The following is a 23,424-nucleotide window of genomic DNA, read 5'->3' as shown; positions in this document are numbered from 1 at the left end:
GGGCTTACTTACTCATAGGTCCAGAGAGAGAATCCAAGATGAGCATTGTGCTGTTCCAGTGTAGTAGGAGATGGAAGGGCACCGGGAAAGCCCCTTCATTATGCCCTTTTTCAGCAAACCCAGTCCCAATCGCTACGTCATGTTCTTGCCTGTCACCTCTCAGAGCCCTATGTTTTTTCCTTTTAACTGTATATTTATGCATGTGTCTTTAGGAGTATGTGCACATGCAAGTGTGGGTATCTGAGGAGTCCAGAAGAGAACGCCAGATCCCCTGGGACTAGAGTTACGGGTAATTGTGAGCCACCATCTGGCTCCTAGGACTCAAACTTGGTTTTTTGATGAGCAACAATTCCTCTTAACACTCTCTAGTCCCGCAAGGGCCTATTCCAGTCTATGTGCAATACTAAATTTTGAAAGGGCGTACTCAGACTGTAGCACTTGCCACTCAGCTTCAGAAGAGTCAAGTTAGTAAAAGAAAATTCTCTTTATCTGCAAGAATGCTGGATAATTATCTCAGGTCTGGTCATAAAGGACAAACAAGATGGCAGACACTGTCAGGGTTACAGCTTCCATCTTTGACTGCAGCCTGTTGATGAGTGTGAGGAGCAGGGCTTGCAGCCAGGATAAGGAAACGATTTGGAGGACCACAGCAAAGTCAGGTTCAGACGTGTTTGATCCAGGCCTGCAGGTGAGTGATTCCTTTGTGTGTTATGCGTGTAATTTTGTGCTGATATCAAGAACCCACTATAACTTAAAACCTTTTCCTTTATTTATCTTTGGTGACTTTATTTGCACAGGTCAAATTTGCTGGGGCACAAGGGTGAAGTGGCAGAAGAATTTGGTATAATCATGAAAGCGCTGTGGACAGGACAGTACAGATACATCAGTCCCAAAGACTTCAAAGTCACCATCGGGAAGATTAACGACCAGTTTGCAGGGTCCAGCCAGCAAGATTCCCAGGAACTGCTTCTGTTCCTCATGGATGGCCTCCATGAGGATCTAAATAAGGTAAGGATTGGCTGTCTGCAGCTCCACTTGCTTCCGTCCTCGTAGCAGCTCAAATCTCCGTGCACCAGCGGTCCTTCCTAGACAGCGACCATACTGAGCATGTCTGCTGAGTTCCCCAGAAAAAGCTGAATGTTTGCATTTACAGAATGAGGCATGTTGGGACTGGAACCCTGGTCTCAACATAAAACTTATTTTTATTTTCTATATATGTGTTTCCTTGAACTAAATTTTTTACAATACTTTTTGAATAATTATTTTTTAATGATTTTTTTCTCATGGAGTATAATTTCCTACTTGTGGCTGCATGCCATGTGTTTTGGATTCTTAGATTAGGATTGTGCAATCTGGATTTGAAAAGTAGTGTGTGGTCATTTACTCAAGTACCAATAGGAAGTACTGAACAATTTACAGGTAGTAAAGTAGCTGTTGGAGGTGTTCTTGTCACCCTCACGCTTATGAAAGCAAAGTCCTGGTTTTATTAACTGTAGTCTGAACATCTTTGTTCTTTATATATTAGTACATATTTATGTATTGTGTGTGTTATACTCTGATGTTCTAAGACTTATCTTCCAAAATAAGAATTGCTCTATGTTAGCAAGTGGTGCGGGTAAATAGCTTTCGTTAAGCAGTATCTTGACATAAGGACCGCCTCCATCTGTACACAGCTTCTCTTAGCACCAAGTGTCACCTGTTTCTTCAGAAAAGCCTTTAAGGTCATAGTTCTCAACTAACACGAGTATAAAAATTCAAGCTATTGTGATGCTCACACCTAAGTCCAGCACTCAGGACACTGAGGGAGGAAGATGGTTACTTCAGGGACAGCCTGGGCTACATAGATTGTCTCAAGGGATCAGGTGTAGATAAATTCATGAGCCTCTAACAGTGAAATTGCGCCTGTTGAATTTTAACCCTAATGCCTAGTTACATGAAACATCTTTCAGTTCAGTGTTTTGGGGCTAGCAAGATGGCTCAGCCTTGTGTAAGAGTGCTGGCAAAGCCAAGTCTGGTGGCCTCAGTTTGCTCCTCAAACAAAAGTAAAGGAGACAAAAGAGACCCAGCTTCACAGAACTGACCCCCTCATGCACCTCGACACATGTGCCCGTACACATATCATACACACATGCACCCTCAATAGTAACAGTGAAATCTTAAAAAATGGCATTGACTTAAAATGCTATCAGCTTATATTATGTATAAATACATGGACATATTTCAAGCATTTTTGTGCCCCCTTACTCTCTCTTGCCCGCCTCCAACTCTGGCTAATTGCCTTCCTCTCTTCATACCGTTTTTCTCCTATAACTCAGTGAGTTTCATTAGTGGTACAGAAGACTGTGCGAGGTTTGTTTACTAGAACATGTGTACCTTATCAGTGGTATGCCACTGAAGGAAATCTCTCCTTCCTTCCTCAGTCAGTCATTATAAATCCTCAGGGGAGTCGTGGGACACATGAGCACCTTTCCCTTCCATGGTACTGGCCTACTCTTGCTCAGATCTGATCTGTGCAGTCACAGCCGCTGTTGGTTTAAGTGTCATGAACACTTCTCTCCTCTTCCTTCTGCTGTTCCTCCGTGAACCTCTTCCGTGGTGATGCGTGTGTTCCACTTATGGCTGGGCACATGGCAGTTGCTCATTCTCCACTGACCCTGCAAGATAGCGTCTGCTCTTACTTAGAGCAGAACTCAGCCTTCAGCATTGACAGAAGTAGAAGTTCAGACCTCCTACATACTTCAAATAAAAATATATCCAGAAGTTGTAATAACGGCCAGGCATGGTGGCACACATCTTTAATCCTAATACTTGGGAGGCAGAGGCAGGCAGATCTCTGAGTTCAAGCCAGTTTGGTCTGCGTAACAGAATTCTAGGACAGCTAGAGCAGCATCGTAAGACCCTGTCTCCAAACAGAAAAGACAAGAAGTTCAAGGCACACCCTTTCAGGAAAGTGGGATTTGGTTGGTAGAATTGTTTTGTAGTACTTACTGAGACCAGAACTTCTCAGTGTGGCTAAATATGTAAAATGTTATTTAGTGTTATTTCTTGAGTTTCATACTTAACCATCAACACCAAACTCTTAGGTACTAAGAGAAATGAGTTGTTCTCGTTCCTAGGCTGACAATCGGAAGAGGCATAAGGAAGAGAACAATGATCACCTCGATGACTTTAAAGCGGCAGAACACGCTTGGCAGAAACACAAGCAGCTCAATGAGTCCATTATTGTCGCACTCTTTCAGGGTCAGTTCAAATCCACAGTGCAGTGCCTCACCTGCCACAAAAAGTCTCGGACATTTGAGGCTTTCATGTATTTGTCATTGCCACTAGCATCCACAAGTAAATGCACATTACAGGTAAGTGTAAGATGAAGAGAGCATGTGTTGATACAAATGTGACTTGTGTGTGCATAGAAGGTTGCCTCATCCTGACAGGAAAATAGGCGAGCTACATCCTAGCCCTCGGAATTTTTATTATTACCTTACTATTTTATGTGATGGGTCTTTTGCTGGTATGTGTCTGTGCACCAACTACATGCAATGCCCACAGAGGCCAGAGTGGACATTAGATTCCCTGAAGTAGGAGGGTGTGAACTGCCATGTGGGTGTTGAGAATTGAACCCAGGTCCTCAGCAAGAGCAAGTTCTCTTAACTGCTGAACCATTTCTCCAGCCTATAGCCATTAACTTTTTGAAATGGGACTGGCCTTGAACTTGAGCTATTCTTTCTTTGATTCTACAGTGCTGGGGGAGAAGGGTATAGGCAGGTCGCCAGGTGCAGCCAGAAGTTTGTTGACAGTATTGAATGCAGAGCCTTGTGCATGCTGGAGACTTCATCAGTCAGCTAAACCCCCATCCGGAAAAGTATTATTTTTCAGGAGTTTTGAAAGCTAACTTGGGAAGTTGCATTTGACATTAACTTAGATCTACTTTTTCTGTGTACTTTACCTGGTGATCAGACGTATTGTTTCTACATGACAGCAGTGTAACTAATAGAATGGCTTGTATTGATACCTCCAATCTTCACTTCCTCCAATAAGTCCACCATGACCCACCAGACCCAGGATAAAGGTCCTTGTGTGTGCTGTGCTGACCCCTCCTTATCACAGACACTTGCTCCACCTTGTCGAGGTGTCCCTGTGTCTGCAGCACTCTTACTGCAGAGGGTCTCCTGGCACTCTATGAGGAAGGGAATCACTGAGTATTCACGTGTGATTTTTTTTTCCACTAGGACTGCCTTAGATTATTTTCCAAAGAAGAAAAACTCACAGATAACAACAGATTCTACTGCAGCCATTGCCGAGCTCGGCGGGACTCTCTAAAGAAGATAGAGATCTGGAAATTGCCGCCTGTGCTTTTGGTACACCTGAAACGGTAAAGCTCTGCGTATGCACTAGCAGTTGATGGAGGAGCTCTAATGTCTGTGTAATTTGCACATCCTGTATCGTCTTTCAAGGAAACCTAATGAAGATTCTCCAGAACAATTATTAGCATACACGACAGCAGAGTGACAGTACCTGTCATTTTATGTCATTCCATGCGACTCTGTTAATGGAACTAAATTACTGCATTTCAGATAACAAAATTTTAAGTCACATCAAGTGAAATGTTACATACATAGTGTAATTCCAAAACAGATTAGCAGATAAAAATTAACATTCAGGTGCTGGAGAGATGGTTCAGTGGTGAAGAGCACTGGCTGCTCTTCCAGAGGATCCATGTTAAATTCTCAGCACTCACATGGCAGCTCACTACTGCCTGTAACTCCAGTTCCAGGGGATCTAACACCTTCTTCTGGCCTCTATGAGCACCAGACACACACATAGTGAACAGACATAAATGCAGGCAAAGCATCCATACACATAAAATGATACAAATTATAGCTGGGCAGTGGTGGCACACGCCTTTAATCCCAGCACTCGGGAGGCAGAGGCAGGTGGATCTCTGAGTTTGAGGCCAGCCTTGTCTACAAGAGCTAGTTCCAGGACAGGCACCAAAGAAACCCTGTCTCGAAAATCAAAAAAAAAAAAAAAAAATCCAAATTATAAACTATAACAACTTAAATATGTGTAACATGGTAGTACAGACCTGTAATTTCAGCTTTTGGGAAATGGAAACAGAATGACCAAGAATTCAAAGCCAGCCTGGACTTTCTGAGACCTTGTATCAAAAAAAAAAAAAAAAAAAAAAAATTTAAAATCATGCTGTAAAAAAAAAAAAGCCCACAGCATTGTATGTGCAAAAAGAACTCCCACAATGAACTGCTTCTCAACAACTCAGTGTCTTCATCTGTTTTTCCATTACTAAACAGAGGCCATGTATTGTGTGTACAGGCAGACACTTGTCATGCCACACACGCAGAGGACAGCTTTGTGGAATCCTGTTTCTCCTTCCACCCTTACATAGATTCTGGGCATCGAGCCCAGGTTGTCTCGAGGTGTACATGGCAAGCACTTCACCACTGAGCATCTTGCTGGCCCTAAGACGGCACAGCTGATGTGAGAGTTAAGAGCTTGCCTTGAAATCCATGCTAAATTGTGAAAATTGGCGCTTATCTTTGCTGTCAGTCTGACTCGTGTGATGCTTGTTCTGCAGATTTTCCTATGATGGCAGGTGGAAGCAGAAGCTGCAAACATCCGTGGACTTCCCATTAGAAAACCTTGACTTGTCCCAGTATGTTATTGGTCCAAAGAATAGTTTGAAGAAATATAACTTGTTTTCTGTTTCAGTAAGTATCTCATTGAACTAAAAATGTTTTTAAAACAAACTAAGGAAACAGGAGGCTCCAGCACTCTTTCCTCATAGGAGTGAGAACAGCCAAGCTCTGGAAATAACTGCCTCGTGCTAAGTAATGACTCAGTTTGTTTGTCTTCTTGATGCAGAACCACTACGGCGGGCTGGATGGAGGCCACTACACAGCCTATTGTAAAAATGCAGCAAGGCAGCGCTGGTTTAAGTTTGATGATCATGAAGTTTCCGATATCTCCGTGTCTTCTGTGAAGTCGTCGGCGGCTTATATCCTCTTTTATACTTCATTGGGACCACGCGTAACTGATGTAGCCACATAAAGAGGTGTAGGTTATGGTGTCTTGTTTTTAAATCGCAGAGGTACATCTAATGCTTACAAAGATAACAGAGCGCTGAGACTGGCTATGTAGAGGAATTCCAGAATCCTGGGGGCTGCGTTACTAGCACCATATAATCAGGTCAGTGCTGTTTATCAAAGGCAAAAACAAACAACTGACATTTAACAAGTATCACAGTAAGCATCCCTATGTATCATTTATTTCAAAACAACTTTTTTAGTCTGCCCCAAAGTTAAAAATAATCCATTAGCCAGATGTTTATTATTCTATTGGTATAAACCATTGTAACCCTCAATTTCCTATTCACTGCTATAGCCTTTTCTCATTTCTAGTCCCAGCTCGGTCCACTATGAGTACTCTAGGATGACCTAACGCAGATAGGAATGTATGTGTACATATTTATTGCACTCTTGCACATCAGATTGCTGTACATAGTTTAACATGCCCTTCTCTGAAAGCCTGGGAAAGAGATTTTTTTGTTCTTTTGGCCTTTTCTAGGTAGCTGCAGTGCTTTCTTAGGAAAACGACAGGGCAAAACTATTTTTCTGTTGGCTTTGGGCTGTATTTGTGCACTAAATCTTTATTCTAAAAAAAAAAGGAAACTTTAATTTTTTAAAAATTCATTTACATCTACATTAAAATCTTAATGAAAACATTTGAAACCTTGTAAGTGTTCTTTCTCCCCCACATCCAGGTTTTTTTTGTTTGTTTTTTTTGAGGCAGAATCTCACTATGTAGCTCTGGCTGTCAGGAACTCACCAGCTGGCCTCAAACTCAGAGGTCCACCTACCTCTTACATGTTTTTACACAGACCTTATTACCTTAGTTATTATATACAGTTAGGACTATTCCACTCTAGCCACATGTAAAATAATCCCCAGACTTCGTCTTTTCTGAAGAGTTATGGTAGAGTGAGCTGCTGTAGTAAGAAGCAAACTCATTATCTCTTATGTCTCACTCACACACACACACCTTGCTGAGGCCATTTAGTGGTGCTCACGTGTTTAGAGCTCACCACTTGAGATTGGGTTGAGTGCCAGGGTTCTCATCCCTGGAGAAAACTGATTCTTCCATTCTTAGCTCTCACTTGCCTACAGCTCTTCATCTAGGAATAGGCCCATCTGTGCTGCCATGTCCCTGTGCAAGTCTCATTGTTGAGATTGTGTGGGTGCCGCTGCCTTGCCGTATGCAGAAGACGCTATCTCAGAGCAGTTGCCCTGAGCTGAGATGTAGTGGTCGTCCTGTAGATATATCTTTTGGGGCGAGTGCCACTTGGTCAGTTGTCTGCATTTTGAATTTTGATTAGTAATGACCCTCTATGATAGTCTCCATCTGCTGTAAAAAGCTTCTTTGATGAGGGGTTGTGAACTACACTACCTGTGGATCGATACTTAGAATGAAGTTGAGTTACACTGGCAGTAGGAGACTCTCCTCTAGGGCCCATCACCTCACCAGTCATATGGGTAGCTGACTCAGTTTATCAGGCATGGATCCTTCCCTTTAGACCACTCAGACCAATTACATGACAGCTGCTGGTTATCCCCAAGATATCGGCACCACTATTGCACCTACTGGGATGCTTGCCTCGCTGGCCGTGTGCTTTATATAGCTGACTCTGACTAGGTTGCTTTCCTCCCTTGGCAGCGCACATAGCATGTTGGGATACTGTGGGAGCTAGTCCTCAAGTAGAGGCTTCCAGGTCAGTTCCAGCTCGGTTCCTTCAAGTCCTGTGTGTAAAGTATGTGCTATCCTCAGCAACAGGGTCTTAACCTTCAAGTTCTAGAAGGCAACCAAGGGCAGTACAATAGTCCATATTGGTTTGGAAATTATTCTTTTTATATTTATTTATTTGGATTTTCGAGACAGGGTAGTTCTCTAGCTTTTGGTGCCTATCCTGGAACTAGTTCTTGTAGACCAAGCTGGCTGTTTTGGGAATTCTTCTAAACAAAGATTCTAAAAGTGTTTTGGGAAGTGATTATTTAGCTTAGGTTAGAGCATGGGTTTCAAGTTGTACGATTTATTTTTATTTTCTGTGTATTGGTGTTTTGCCTGTGTGTATGTAGATGTGTATCTTATGGGCATAAGAACTAAACCCAGGTCCTCTGCTAGCAGGGTGGACTCATACCAACTGGGCCATCTCCAGCCCTACAGGTCATATTTGCACTTAACTTTTCCCGTGTGTTAAAAATCAATCTTGGGACCTCATACATGCTGAGGAAACAGCCTACCGCTGAACTGTACACTCACATGTGTGAATAATTATTTGTGTTAGGCTGGATAGATGGCTCAGTGCAGACCCCAGTTCAATCCCCAGGACCCATATGGTGGAAAAGAAAATGAACTCCCACAAGTTAGCCTCTGACTTCCACGTGCACACAGATACAAAATAAGTATAAAAGTTTTTGGAAAATAATTTGATACTTATGAAATATATTGTGATAGGAACCCGCCGCATGAGACATTGACCTTTGGAGTTCTTAGGCTCCCGTGATGGCCGCGCATGGCTTCCATGCCGCCCTTAGTGAGCAAGGACTGTGTCTTCTTAGGCTCACTTGTCTTATAGAGGCCATCTGTGAGATTTACAGACCTCAGCGATGTAAGCAGGTTGTAAGGATTTAATGACAACACATTGCACTGCAGTTCCTGGTGGCTGGTTTGCAGTGATCAGGGCGCTGTCCTAGCTCCTGCGCTTCTGTATTGGCATAGAAAAGGGCTGGCAGCTATAGAACAGAAGATAGGCTGTAGCCGTTTGAACTGAAGTGTCTGGGATCTCACTGACTCGGGTGTCATCAAAGCTATACCAGGCCTGAGTTACTGAGTTCTTGCAGAAGGCAGTGTAGTGTCCACCATCCAGATCGCCAAAGTGGTTCTAGGAAAGAAAGGGTGTAAGACATGGTTTCTACATGCAAATACTCTGACAGAATAATAAAAATCACAAGATAAAAAACTTTAAATTGTCTGTTGAACTGAGGAAATAGTTTTGTCAAGTCTTACCTAATGTCTGACTTTGAATTGCTTTTATATTGTACTCATTGACTCCTTAATAGAATTATAAAGGAAGTTGGACAGTATATATAAGATTTATAAATTTTTAATTTATATATAAAATTTTAAATTATTTTAAAATAACTTATGTGAACAGGCAGTGATGGTGCATAGCTTTAATCCCAGCACTCAGGAGACAGAGGCAGGAGGATCTCTGTGAGCTCAAGGTCAGCTCTGTCAACAGAGTGAATTCCAGGACAGGCTCCAAAGCTACACAGAGGAAACCCTATCTCAAAAAAACAACGGTAATTTCTGTGTGTAGTTAGCCTGCATATCTGCATGTGCACCACATAATGCCCATGTTCATGGAGGCCTGAAGAGAGCATTGGATCCCTGGAACTGGAGGCACAGATGCTTGTGAGCCTCCATGTGTATGCTGGGAACTGAACCCTGGCTTCAGGGTCTCAATGCTGCAACAGTAAAACTGAGTAGCTGGCAAGAAAAAAAGAAACTATGACTATCAAGGCCTAAAATATATCTTAGGTGGCTTTTTTACAAAGTTTACTGACCCCTCATATAAAGGAAAGAAAATAACATCAAGTGATAACTTTAGAAATGCTTCCACCTTGCAAGCCCTAACCCTGCATCTATGAACAGCAGGGAGGAAGACTTAGGGAGTCCTAAGGCTCATACCTGTAATCCTCAAATCCTGTAAAACCATTCATTCGCTAGCACGAGGCATGCTGGCTGAAATATCAGCGCAGGAGGCCGAGGCCCTTGGAGGATTGAGGCAGGGCTGCCACAAATTCAAAGCTTGGAGCCTGGAGTGAGATCCTGCCTCAAAAAGAAACCATCTAGCTTTTTTATTTTAATTTGTGTGTTTCCCTGAGCACCATGTATGCTGGTGCATGCAGAGGTCAGAGGAGGGTTTGGGTCCCTTGGAACTGGAGTCACAGATAGTTGTGAGCCATCGTGTGGGTGCTGGGAAATAGACTGAGGTTCTCTGCAAGAGCAGCCAGTGCTCTTAACCACTGAGCCATCTCTCCAGCCCCTTTCAGCCTTTAGGAGGTAGATACCCATTTATGTCTCCTTAATCCCCATCTTGTCTCTTCATGTCATAAAATGGAGGAAGCAGATTGAAGAGCAGAGTGAGGTGGGTGGTAACCTGAGCACTTGAACTGTGAAGCCACATAGGAGCCCTGGGGAGCATAGAAGCTGGACTGAGGTCTCCACACCTCCTGGAAGGACAGACTGAGGCTCTTGCCATCGAGCCTGATGACCTGAGCTGAGTTTCTGGAACCCGCATGGTGGGAGGAGGACTGATCCTGCAGGCTGACCTCTGACCTCCACACAATATAAGTAATCTTTCAAACATAAGCCATTAACACTAGGCATGGTGGCAGAAATACCAGCACGGGAGGCTGAAGCAGGAGATCTTGAGTTGGAAGCCAGACTGAGCTAAGGGGGAAACTTAAAAGCCTGAAAAAGAAAACTAAAAACACCAACACAAAGCATATGATGGATGCTCAACGTCATAGGTCATTACAGAAATGCTACTTAAAACCTCAGGCTACCAGGTGCGGGGGATATCTTGTAATCTCAGTACTTGGGTGTGGTTCAAGACCTGCCTGGGCTACAAGATCCTCTGTTTATAAATAAATAAATCAATAAATAAAATGCTTTGGTTTGGGTTAAATATTTTAAGAGCTGGGTAATATCAAGCAAAGAGAATGTGTGCACTAGAACATGGCGTATTGATTAGTAGAACAAATGACACCGTCACTGGAAATCAGGAAGCCCCGTCAAGGATTAAGTAGACAGTTCCATATGTTCAGCAATTCCCTCCTAGGTATAGCCCCAAGAGAAATCAAACTCTCCACACAAAACCCTGTGTGGGACATTAATGGTGATGGCCATAAAGTAGAGCCGTCCAAGGACCTCTCAATGAAAGAATGGACTGTGATTGTTTACATAGTACAGTGTTATTTGGCAACAGAAAAGAAACGAGTACATGCTACAACACATGGAAACCCTTAAAAACATGCTGAGAAACAATACTCATGTCTTTAATCCACTGTTGAGCAGGTCTACAGAGTGAGTTCCAGACTGACAGAGCTACATATCAGAATTCTGTCTCAGAAACAAAACCCAACATAAGGCAGTTTATGGTTCCGTTCATGTGCTGTGCCTAAGATGGCACAGCAACAGAAACAAGAAGTCCTTGGGTGGGTGCCAGGCTGGTGGGGATCCGTTTAGAAATACTAAACTGTTGTAGAATGTGATTGTGGTGCTAACGGACAGCTATGTGAGTATACACCAGAACCGCTGAGCTCTGCACACCTACGTGGAGTTTTCAGTTATCCACGTAAGTATTTTTAAGTTGGAAAGACAAAAAAATAATAATAATAATTTACAGCCAGCCAAAAACTGAATGAATTTGTTGAATACAGACACACCACACAATACACACTATGGTTTGGAGCAGTGCTACCCATAGATCACAGATGCAGACTTTGTCCCCAAAGTGTGAGGTGGTAGAACCTTTAGAGATGGGAACTTCTGAGAGGGCTTAGGCCAGTGGGCGTGTGTCTCATCTCCAGATGTGAGTCACTGTCCTGACGTGCCTCTGCTGAGACACGCTATGCAAACAGTGAGTAGTCATAATGCGGTAAGGTTAGGTTTCTCCCAGATTTAAATCCAGAGATGCACACATGCCAGGCAAGCAGTCTGCCACTAGAGCCTCAGACCTGTGACAGTAAGAACACACAAACGTAAGACCTGTTTTCACACACACAAAACAAACCTCAGTAGGGAACGCTTAGTACACACCTGAAGTCCCAGCGCCCAGGAAGCAAGTTCAAGGCTATCATGAAAGCGCAAGGACCAACTCAAGTTCAAGTGCTGTCCCACCATACAACAGCTAGAACAGCCCAACAGAAAGCTACCAAGCACAACAGAGGCTTAAGGCGGCCACATTTCCTCCTTCTCCTGCTGCTGCTGCTGCTGCTGCTGCTGCTGCTGCTGCTGCTGCTGCTGCTGCTGCTGCTGCTGCTGCTGCTGCTGCTGCTGCTGCTGCTGCTGCTGAGCTGTGAACTGGAGCAACTTTGGAATGCCACCGTCTGAGTTTCTAATGCTGGCATATGCATACCCAGCCACCAGTGCCCCACTCTCAGAAATAGCCCCCGAAGGCCCGAGTATGTCTGTACCACAGCAACACTCATGGTCTAGAGCACTGCAGACAGCAGAAGAGGCTATGGTGACTTCACACAGTGGACCCTATCCAGTGGGCACAATGTGTGTAGCAGTGTGGATGCCTTTCAGAACTGTGAACAGAAGGACCAGATCCTAGTGAGGACATACTGCAGAATGCATTTGCATAAAGCACAAAAGTAGAGTCTTGTTTCTGCACCCAAGGAGGGATAAGGACAATTATACACAAATGGTAATGTCTGAGCCCTGTTTCCTGTTTCTGCTTTTTCAAAACAGGGTTTCTCTGTGTGTGTAGCCCTGACTGTCCTGGAACGCAGTCTGTAGACCAGGCTTAGCTTGAACTCAGAGATCCACCTGCCCCTGCTGGGATTAAAGGCGTGCGCCATTACTGCCCACTGTACACTGTACATCACTGGACAGCTCACCAAATGTCCTTCAAAAATAGTATTTTGGAGACAGGGCCAGCCTAGCCTCAAGCTTAAACAGGTGAAAGTAACCTTGACCTTCTGGTCCTGCCTCACCTCCTGAGTGCTTAGATTATAGGTGTGCACCCCCAGTGGCCGTTTAGGGTTCGGTGCTGTAGACTGAAACCAAGGCTTTGTGGATCCTGGCAGGCGTTCTATCAATAGCCACATCCCCCAACCCCCCCCCCCCCCCCCGCAAAAAAAAACCCAGGATTTTTCTACAAGGAGGTTTAAGAGATGCCAGCACCCCCTTATACTGCCGCAAAGAGCCAAACAGCAAGAAAAGAATTGCATTGTGAGGTGAGGTACTAAGAGCCCTGGCCATGAGCAGGAGAGCAAACAGCACAGCAGTGTAAACTATATCTACTCTGGCTACCCCAGCTCTGTAGCAGGGTGGGGATGACAGACTGCCCACTCTCGGCAGTGTGGCAAAATGGCTGTCACCCTTGCCTCCACGGTGTTGGGCTATGCACTATCAGCCATATGTATTATGGTGAACCCAGCTAGTGGAAAGTCTGGTAGCCCACACAGGCTTGCAGCTAAACTAGGTAACTGATCTGATGTGTGTCTTCACAAGTAGTCTGACTTTGGAAACCAGTTCCCATCCTCTTGACCATTTGTCAGGATGGCGTGGCCAGGAGCCATCTGGACAAGGGACCTGCTGACTGCAGTATACTATAGAAACCTCTGCACTGTCCATCTCCAGGGCCTCATAGACATCCCACTTCCCTGCATAGCTCAGTAGATAGCTGCATCACAAACCAAACAGCCCGGCTGTCTGACCCCAGCTCAGCCTCATTGAGTGGCCAACCCAGGTGGTGTGCCATGGTAGGGAATAGAGAACCCTCTCAAGCATTGGAGAACCAGAGGAGCCTTCCCACAGAGGCCAGGCGCGTGGGAACTGGATGATTCTCACAGTACTGCATCCCTCTGGCCACGCCTCTCCCGCAGTGCTGCATGTGAGTATCTGCCGTGCCACACAGGAGCAGAGAGGCGGCATTACCTTCCAGCAGAAGCAGCACCAAATTTAGGACCCGAAGGTGCCTTTGAGTCTTATCTAGAGATGGCAAGTCATATTGTCAAGGTTTCTGAGCAGTAGACTCACCAGATGCCACATACTGACACCATATGCAAAAACCAGTTGTGACTTAATGACCCGAAATTCAACCAGTAGACCTGAGAACCGTGTATCTTCAAATCCAGGCAGAGAAAGACAGAGAGGAATGAATGCTGATAATAGAAGGCCCCAGAACCAAGGGACACTTTCTCCAGACAGCACTTAGGCATAGCAACGAGACTGGGAATGAGACTACCTCAACGTCTGGCCAATTCCAACAGACTGGAATTAGGATATGCTTCTGCTAGCAGTGAGATGGATAGTGGTGGCGATTTCAGAATAGTCTGTGTCTGTGAACGGTCTGCAGAATCAGCAGGATAGAGCTGCATGGCCCTGTTTATCAGTCAGCACCAAATGAAAGGTGAATGGGAAGGTATGTATGAATGCATTTGAAAATTATATAACTACAGAGCCACAGTAACAGAAACAGACACACAGGTCAATAGAACAGAGCAGCAGAGCCAAGAGCGAGTCCCTGCTACCACAGCCACCTAATCTGTGTCTAAGATTAATATATTACCTACATGCATGTCTGCACTGTTTGCATTCTGGTGCCGTGGAAGCCAGAAGAGGGAGCTGGAGCCCTCTGGAACTGGAGTTACCCATGGTTGTGAGCTGCCATGTGGGTCCCTCTAGAAGAGTGGCAAGCACTAACCACTGAGCCACCTACTTTTTGACAAAGACGCCAAAAACTCCTGCAGAAAAGACAGTATCTTCAACAGATACCTCGGGAAAACAGGCAGCTACATGGAGAATGAAAGTAGATCCGTTTCCCATGTACAAAAATTAACCCCAGACAGATCAAACCCATTAACATAAAACCCGAAAATTAAAACTTCTGTTGACAAAGGTGAGCGTATGGGGAAGACATGAGCATGGGCAAGGCCCTCCTAAAAGGGCTTAGCAATTAGGAATAAGGCAAGTGGGACCTCATGAAACTAAATATAGCGCAGACGTGGCTTTACCCGAGGTGCTCGTCAACTGATGACAGATAATAAAAAGGTCCACGGTGAGCCGGGTGGTGGTGGCGCACGCCTTTGATCCCAGCACTCAGGAGGAGGCAGGGGCAGGCAGAGGTGAGTTCGAGGCCAGCCTGGTCTACAAGAGCTAGTTCCAGGACAGGCTCCAAAGCTACAGAGAAACCCTGTCTCAAAAAAAACATATACATGATGAAGTTCTATTCAGTAAAATGAAATCAGGAATCCTGCAAGAAAGTTGATGGAACTGGAAAATACTAAGTCAAGTGAGCTAAGCCAGGCTCAGAAAGACAAATACTGCATATGCAGATCCTCAGTTCAATTTTCAGATGTCTGTGTTGTCCGTTCTAGTGGGCTTCCCTGTTGCAGCGGTGAAACACAAACCAGAAGGGGAGAAGTGAGTCTGGCTTGTAGGTTCTAACCTCAGCCCTACACCGAGGGAAGTCGGAGCAGGAACCTGGAGCAGGAGCTGAAGCAGAGGCCATGGAGAAGCGCTGCTTACCGCCTTGCTCCTCCATGACCTGCTCAGTTTGCTTTTTTCATGACATCCAAGACCACCTTCTCAGAGGTGACACTGCCCACAGTGGGCTGGTCACCCACGTCAGGAGGAGGCGACAGCGGATCCCTGAGTCTTGTTGGTCAGCTAATCTGGCTGACCAGTGAGAGACCTTGTTTCAGAAGCAAGGTGGAGGGGCTAGGAAGACGGTTCAGTGGTTAAGAGCACCTGCTGTTCTTGCATGGGACCCCAAATCAATTCCCCGCTCCATCACTGGGCAGCTCACATCTGCCTATAACTCCAATTCCAAAGGCTATGACACCCTCTTCTGGTCTCCAGAGGCATCTGCAATTGTGTGTGTGCTTGTGCGTGCAAACCCACACACAATGGCGATTTTAAAACTGTCAGAGAAATAACTGACATCCACCTCTGGCCTCCACACACAAATGCACACGTGTGCACATGTGCCATGAACGCCTATACCTCCCTCCACGGACGCACCTCAAAGTGTCACACCATTGTTCTAGGCAATAACTTTTTAAAATGTGATCCCAAAAACATGGGCAGCAAACTTACTAGATGATGGAGTTGTGTAATAAAGACAACTAGAAAGTGGAGGGAAGACCCATAGCATGCGAGAAAATATTTGCAATCCATTTATCTGATAAGGATTAGTATACAAAATATGTAAGAAAACTCGCGCAAGAAACAGCAAGGATGCAGGGCTTCCACAGAGACTCACACAGTGCCTGGTCCACGGAGGAGTGACCAGATAACAGTAAAGACAAATGAGCAACCTGGAGGAGAACCTAGGTGAGGGGCTGGAGAGAGGCTCAGCGGGTAAGACCCAGTGCTCTCCCAGAGGGACCAAGCTCACAGTCACCTTTACCGCTATCTCCAGGAGATTCATTGCCCCCTTCTTGCCACTGTGGTCACTGTACACATAGGGTACACACACACACACACACACAAACTAAAATAATAAATATAAGTCTTCAAAAACAAAACAGCCTTGTAAGTTCCCACAAGGCTGGCACGGTGGCACACACCTGCTACCTCAGCATTTGAGGGAGTGAAGGCCAGTCCCCAGGAGGGAATTCAAGACCAGCCTGGGTTTTATGGGACCTTGTCTGAAAAATAAACAAGGTTTCCAGAAATGACACTATAAATACAATTATTAAAATGATCAATACCTTGGATGTACCAATTCTTAAAAATAATAAGTAAATGAAGAGAGAGAGAGAGAGAGAGAGAGAGAGAGAGAGAGAGAGAGAGAGAGAGAGAGAGAAGAATGAAGTCCACCTTTTCCAGGGCTCACCCAGAACCTTCCCCTCTAGTCTGGATGAGTGGCTCAGGCAGGGAGTGCACACTGCACAGCAGCCTCTGCTGGAGTGTGTGCTGCAGGGCAGGAGACTGGGTGAGGCCCTGATGCTGTGGCTACCTTAGCCAGGTTCCAGCCACCTTTCCTAGCACCACGTGCTGCAGTTTGAGAGATGCTTGCTTAGCTCTTGCTGCACCAGCAATGTGCCACAAGCTCTATGTGCCCATCTCTTCCTGAGCTGACTTCCAGTGCCTCAGCTAATAAGTCTAAAATAATAGGAACTTTTTAGATACGTGGTGATTTTCACAGAAGCGTGCATCTTTTCTTAGAGCACATACTTTTTAAATATAAGCTCCACTTTTTTTTTTTTTTTTTTTTGGTGAAGATTTTCCTGAATCCTAGGGTTGGAGAGATGACTAGCAGTTAATAGCACTGGTTACTCTGGCTGCTCTTCCAAAGGACCCGGGTTCAATCCCCGCGCCCACATGGCAGCTCACAACTGTCTGTAACTCCTGTTCCAGAGGATCTGACACCCTCACACAGACAAACATGGAGGCAAAACACCAATGCACATTTAAAAACAAAAATAAAGATTTTCCTGAATCAGAAAGGGATACAACGAGAAGTTAAAAAACTAAGATCTTGGGACACAGCACCTTTGAAACTCACGTTAATTAGCATCTCCATCTGATGGGAGAGTGGAAGAAGTCACTGTGAATGCCGGAGTGTAGGGAGGCAGCTGTGTGGAGAAGGGGAAATGGTACAAAGGAGACAGACGGCCTCCAGGGGAATAAGGGAGCACTGTGCAAGCCTCAGGGTGGTTCTGAACCACGGAACGCAGAAGACTAGGCTTAATGCCCTCCCCTCTTTTTATTTTTATTTTTTTAATATTTTTGAGACAAGGTCTCACTATGTAGCCTTCACTATTCTGGGACTTACTACGTAGACCAGGCTAACCTTGAACTCAGACATCCGACTGCCTCTGCCTCCCAAATGCTGGTGGCATATGACACCAGCCGACTTCATATTTAATACACTGCTGAGCAATAAGATGAACTGGCAGGTTCAGTTTCAGCGCATCAGAGGGTCCTGTGGCAGGACTGCGCTCTGGAAGGACCCCCACCCTCAGACACAACAGCTTACCCCGTGACCCAGGAGCCCAGAGAATGATTCTCTGCTCAGGTTGGTTCCTCGGGGAGATTCTGGACAGTGGTGTGGCTAGGACTCTGCACCAATCACAGCCGATTTAGAGCCAAAGGGAGCCTCTGGGACGGGCTTGAGCCAGACATGGAGTCCTGGGACTCTTAAGTGCCTAGTGTGTGGGTGCTGGCTGTGAAGTGCTTCCCGATTACACAAGACAAGCTAGTAACGCAGGCCTGACCTCTAGGGGTGCACGTGGCCAAGACGCATAGCTCCGCAGAGGCCCCCAAATGGAGGAGGGAGGAGGGAGAGGACAGGATGTTCTGTTCCCGTTAAAACTCACCACCACCGCGCAAAGGTTGTACTTGGGATGTTTCCGGAAAATTGGACAGATGTAAGGAGTGAGGTCCAAGTTGGTGAGCGGGTAAAGGATTTCTGTACTCAGCTTCCTCTTCACTGTACCCTGGATGTCAAACCTGCAACAATAACAAACGCATGAAATTCAAAATACGTTTGCGAGCCACTTGTGAACGAGGTCCACAGGCCTCGACACATTCCACGTACAGTTAGGGTAATTTTGAGATGATTATCTGGTATATAAATTGCTTCCTTCTTGAAATCAATTTATTTAGAAATGCCAGACCCTTCGGCCTCACCAAAGTGAGTCAGCCAGAGACTGTAGACCTCAGCAAGCCCTGCCTGGTGGGGAGAGAGCAAGGCAAGCACCTGCCTGGAGGGGGGGAATAGTGTCTGCCAAGGGGGGGGATAGTGTCTGGGGGGGTAGCACAAAAGCTGTCACCGAGGTGAGGCATGAGTCAAGCCACCTCTCCTTCCCTCCTCCCCCATCTTTCTCTGTCTCCCTCCTCTCTGTCTCCCCCTCTCTCTCCTCTCCCCAGAGTCTCACTATGTAGTCTTGGCTGCCCTGGAACTGTATAGTCCAGGCTGGCCTCAAATTCAGAGGCTTGCTGTTTCTCCTTCCAGATGCTGGGATTAAAGGTGCATGCCACCACACCTGACATTATCTTAGTATTGGCACTGTTAGCGTCCCAGTTTCCAAGCTGAGATCTAAAGCTAAATGTTCTAGAAAGAAATTCTGTTCAAATCTTTCACAATAGAAGTCACCAAATCTAAGCGTTCAGAATCTAAGGTTCAGAATCATTCAGAACCTTTAAAAACAATATTCACTCAGAAAATGTGCTGATTTAGGTATGAGGCAGGGGGATTACTAGATGAGATGGGTCATCCTTAGGCCATAAAGCAGGAATGCCTATTCCTGAAAACTAAGGGAATGCCCTGTGTGGTGTTTTGAATGAAAATGACCCCCTTAGACCCATAGGGAGTGGCACTATTAGGAGCTGTGGTCTTGTTGGAGGAAGTGTGTCACTGGGGGTGGTGGGCTTTGAGGTTTCAGCAGCTGAAGCCAGACCCAGTGTCACTCTGTCTGTCTGCTGCCTGAGGATGTAGAACCCTCAGCTACCTCTCCAGCACCCTGTCTGCCTGCACGCCACCATGCTTCCTGCCATGATGACGATGGACTAAACCTCTGACCTGTAAGCCAGCCCCAATTAAATGTTTTCCTTTATAAGAGTTGCTGTGGTCATGGTGTCTCTTGGTCGGCAGTGGTGGCACACACCTTTAATCCCAGCACTCAAGAGGCAGAGGCAGGCAAGTTCCAGGACACCCAGGACTGTTAAACAGAGAAACCCTGTCTTGAAACAATAACAACAAGAGTTGCTGTGGGCATGGTGTCTCTTCACAGTAATAAAGCCCTAAGACACCCTATGGCCTGGTCTCCTAGGCAGGGATCACCCCCGGAAACATGAAGAGTTTTATAGACTGGGTGTTCATGCTACACAATGGAGCAACTCTATTCACGTCTGCCCAGACTGAAAGCAAGGCCAATGGCCACCAGCTGGCTAATGGAGAAATAACTGTACATCTATCTACAGAAGGGATGAAAGCACCGCAAGGGCAGGGACCTGCCACATCCACACCCAGGCCTCCTCAAAGGCAAAAGAGAAAGGAGCCAGGGGGCTGGAGAGATGGCTCAGTGGTTAAGAGCATTGGTTGTTCTTCCAGAGGTCCTGAGTTCAATTCCCAGCAACCACATGATGGCTCACAACCATCTGTAATGAGACCTGGTGCCCTCTTCTGGTGTGCAGGTGTATGTGCAGACAGAACACTATATACATAATAAATAAATAAAGTCTTAAAAAAAGAATAAATAAAAAAAGAGAAAGGAGCCAATCAAAAGGCTAAAAGCAGCGTGATGCAGGGCATCCTAAGAAAGGCAAATCTGTAGGGACAGACAACAGATTAGTAACCCGTGGGGAGGGCTATAGGGATGGGTCAGGGGTAAAGGTACTTGCCATGCAAGCATAGGGAGCTGGGTTTAGATGCCCAGCACCCATGTCACTGATAGGTAGCATGTGGGCCACCTGTAACCCAGCTCAGGCTGGCTAACTGGACTATCCAAATTGGTGAGCTCGGGTTCAAGCCAGAGACACTGCCTTGATACCTGATAGTGCCTGAAGAAGGCAAAAGACATCACCTTCGCCCTGCATCCTTGCACACACAGCACCCCACACACAGGCATCCACACGTTTTCCTTTAATTCCCTGGGCTAATGGCAAAGGGAGAGAATGGTGGTAAAGAACCATTAGGGAATTTTCTGGAGTGACAGGTGGTGTTGATACATTGGTTCCAACAGATATTGTATGCATTTGTACAATTTCATAGACAAAATACATTTTATACATGTAAGTATATCTTTCTTTTTTTATACATTTTTTAATTGATCTTTATTGAGCTCTACATTTTTCTCTGCTCCCCTCCCTGCCTCTCCCCTCTTCCCTTCAATCCTCCCCCCAATGTCCCCATGCTCCCAATTTGCTCAGGAGATCTTGCCTTTTTATACTTTCTACTTCCCATGAAGATTAGATCTATGTAAGTTTCTCTTAGTGTCCTCATTGTTGTTTAAGTTCTCTAGGATTGTGGTTTGTAGTTGGCCGTCTTTGCTTTATGTTTAAAAACCACCTATGGGGCTGGAGAGATGGCTCAGTGGTTAAGAGCACTGCCTGTTCTTCCAAAGGTCCTGAGTTCAATTCCCAGCAACCACATGGTGGCTCACAACCATCTGTAATGAGGTCTGGTGCTTCTTCTGGCCTGCAGGCATACATGCAGACAGAATACTGAGAATACTGTATACATTTAAAAAAGAGAGAGAGAACATGGCTTGAAGGGACTGTGTGCCAAAGCACACCTGTGGAGGTCAGAAAACAAGGCAACTGGTTCTCGCCTCCTTCCACAACGTGGGTCCCAAAGGTCAAACTTAGGTCACCAGGTGGATACCCACTGAGCTATCTCTCTGACCTTCAACTTATTTACTTACTTTTAAAAATGATTTATTACTTACTTTTATTTTATGTGCATTGGTATTTTGTCTGCGTGTATGAGGGTATTGAATCCCCTGGAGCAAACAGTCATGAACTGCCACATGGGTGCTGGGAATTGAACCCCAGTCCTCTGGAAGAGCAGCCAGTGCTCTTAACCATTGGGCCATCTCTTCAGCCCCTCAACTTTATTTCTAAGACATATATTCTACTCATATATGACCATAGCATGAGTAAGGGAGTTACATGCTATCTCAACATTAGTAATTGATGGGGGAGGACCCAGGCCATGTGGGTGGTGTCACTTCTGGACTGTTGGCCCTGGGCGCTACAAGAAAGCAGGCTGGGCAAGCCATGAGGAGCAAGCCAGTAAGCAGCACCCCTCCATGGTGTCTGCTTCAGTCACTGCCTCCAGCTTCCTGCCCTGTTTAAGTTCATTATCAAAAAAACCAGTGGTGGTGGCACACGCCTTTAATCCCAGCACTCAGGAGGCAGGTGGATCTCTGAATCTGAAGCCAGACTGGTCTACAGAGTGAGTTCTAGGGCGCCAGGACTACACAGAGAAACCCTGTCTTGAAAAACAAAACAAAAAGATGGAAAATTACAAGTATCGGCGAGACAGAACTCTGGGTCCTAGCGTTTATCCTGTGAGAACATAAATGGATGCGGCCAGGATGGAGAAGACAGGCTGTTCTCAGAGGACCTCATGCTCAGGAACAGAAAGGTAGTGTTAACTGTAGCTATTCCTAGTCACTTAAAGGTGGAAACAACCCAACTATCCCTCATTAGATGAATAAATACAAAGGGAAAAGGCACACACACTAGACTGTTATTAAACCACAGAGTATCAGGTACAACAAGAATAAACCTTAGAAAATGTTCTGATAGCTGGGCCAGGTATAGTGGCTACAGCCAGTAGTCTTAGAACGCCTAGATGGAGACAAGAAGATAGTCCAAGCCCAGTTCCAGCTACGCGAGCTCCTTCTTCAAATAACAAAATTTACGCTAAGTGAAGCCTACCAGACAAAAAGGACAGTGTGTCTTGTTTTTTGTTATTGTTCATTTGCTTTTGTTTTCCTGTATAGCCCTGGCTATCCTGGAACACACTCTTGTAGACCAGGCTGGCCTCGAACTCACAGAGATCCACCTGCCTCTGCCTCCCGAGTGCTGGGATCAAAGGCATGCACCACCACTATCCAACATCACTGTTTTGGTTAAAGTTACTATTGCTATGATAAAACACCATGACCGAAGAAACTCGGGGAGGAAAGGGTTTACTTGGCTTACACTTCCAAATTACAGTTCATCAATGAGGATAATCAGGGCAGGACCCCAAACAAGCAGGGCAGCGACCTGGAGGCAGGACCTGATGACAGAGACCATGGAGGGGTGCTTACTGACTTGCTCCTCATGGCTTGCTCAGTCTGCTTTCTTACAAAACCCGGGACCACCAACCCAGAAGTGACACCACCCACAATGGGCTGGGCCCTTCCCCCATCAACCACTGATTAAGAAAATGCCCTACAGGCTCGCCTATAGCCTGATCTTCTGGAGGTATTTTCTCAAATGAGGTTCCCTCCTCTCAGATGACTCTAGCTTGTGGCAAGTTGATATAAAAACTAACAGGCACAAATGATCCCTTGTCAACTTGACACACAAACACATCACTTATCAAATATAACCTTTCTTTCCTTGTGGTTCCCAATGTCTCATAATCAACATTACAATATAAAACACATTACAGACTTCCCACCCTGACCCCTTGAGTCCTTGGGTTTCAATTGCTACTAAGGCTGCGCCTTCACCAATTGCCTCTCCTGGTCTCGTGCAGCCCCAAACCTCAGCTGTTCTCCGTTGAGCCCTTCATGGCTTCAAACCCAGTGCCACCTGGGTGACTCTTACACATGGCCAAGTTCAGATGTAAGCCCAAGGTACAGCCTTGGCTCCTATGGAACACAGACTCTGCATGCTGACTCTGGGGAACCCTTTCTCTGTCTCACTCCCAGTGACGCTGGTCTCTGACAGCTAGTACCGTCTCACTTCCAGCCGAACACCATCATTTGTCACAGAGGTTTCGCTTCTGTGGTCCTGGATCTTGTTAATCACAGCTGGTGTTTTCAGTCCCAGCTGACCAGACCAGAGTTAATTCAACACAGCAACTATGCAACAGCCCTGACAGTTTTTTTTTCTTTTTTTGGTTTTTCTTTTTTTTTAATTAATTAATTTATTTATTTATTAAAG

General features: G+C 45.6%; 2 protein-coding genes across 2 annotated transcripts in view; one reads left to right on the top strand and one right to left on the bottom strand.

The window, feature by feature from the left end:
* Usp8 (ubiquitin specific peptidase 8) overlaps window positions 1-6,734 on the top strand; it is a 48,114-nt gene extending 41,380 nt beyond the window's left edge. Inside the window, exons 15-19 of the mRNA XM_050133716.1 lie at window positions 798-1,008; window positions 3,117-3,353; window positions 4,227-4,369; window positions 5,591-5,723; window positions 5,878-6,734. Of these exons, the coding sequence (XP_049989673.1) occupies window positions 798-1,008; window positions 3,117-3,353; window positions 4,227-4,369; window positions 5,591-5,723; window positions 5,878-6,063 (910 nt within the window). The 3' untranslated portion in view covers window positions 6,064-6,734. The remainder of the gene's footprint in view (window positions 1-797; window positions 1,009-3,116; window positions 3,354-4,226; window positions 4,370-5,590; window positions 5,724-5,877) is intronic.
* A 1,962-nt stretch (window positions 6,735-8,696) lies between these two features.
* The window catches only part of Usp50 (ubiquitin specific peptidase 50), a 23,363-nt gene continuing 8,635 nt past the window's right edge, over window positions 8,697-23,424 (bottom strand). Inside the window, 3 exon segments of the mRNA XM_050132566.1 lie at window positions 8,697-8,752; window positions 8,755-8,950; window positions 18,135-18,267. Coding sequence (XP_049988523.1) covers window positions 8,697-8,752; window positions 8,755-8,950; window positions 18,135-18,267 — 385 coding nt within the window.

This window comes from Alexandromys fortis, unplaced genomic scaffold, assembly GCF_014885135.2.
Source record: "Alexandromys fortis isolate MF-2015 unplaced genomic scaffold, M_Fortis_MF-2015_v1.1 scaffold_6, whole genome shotgun sequence".
In the NCBI taxonomy this organism is placed as follows: domain Eukaryota; kingdom Metazoa; phylum Chordata; class Mammalia; order Rodentia; family Cricetidae; genus Alexandromys; species Alexandromys fortis.
The sequence above is the reverse complement of the archived record's forward strand: the minus strand, read 5'-3'. Positions and strand labels throughout refer to the sequence as shown.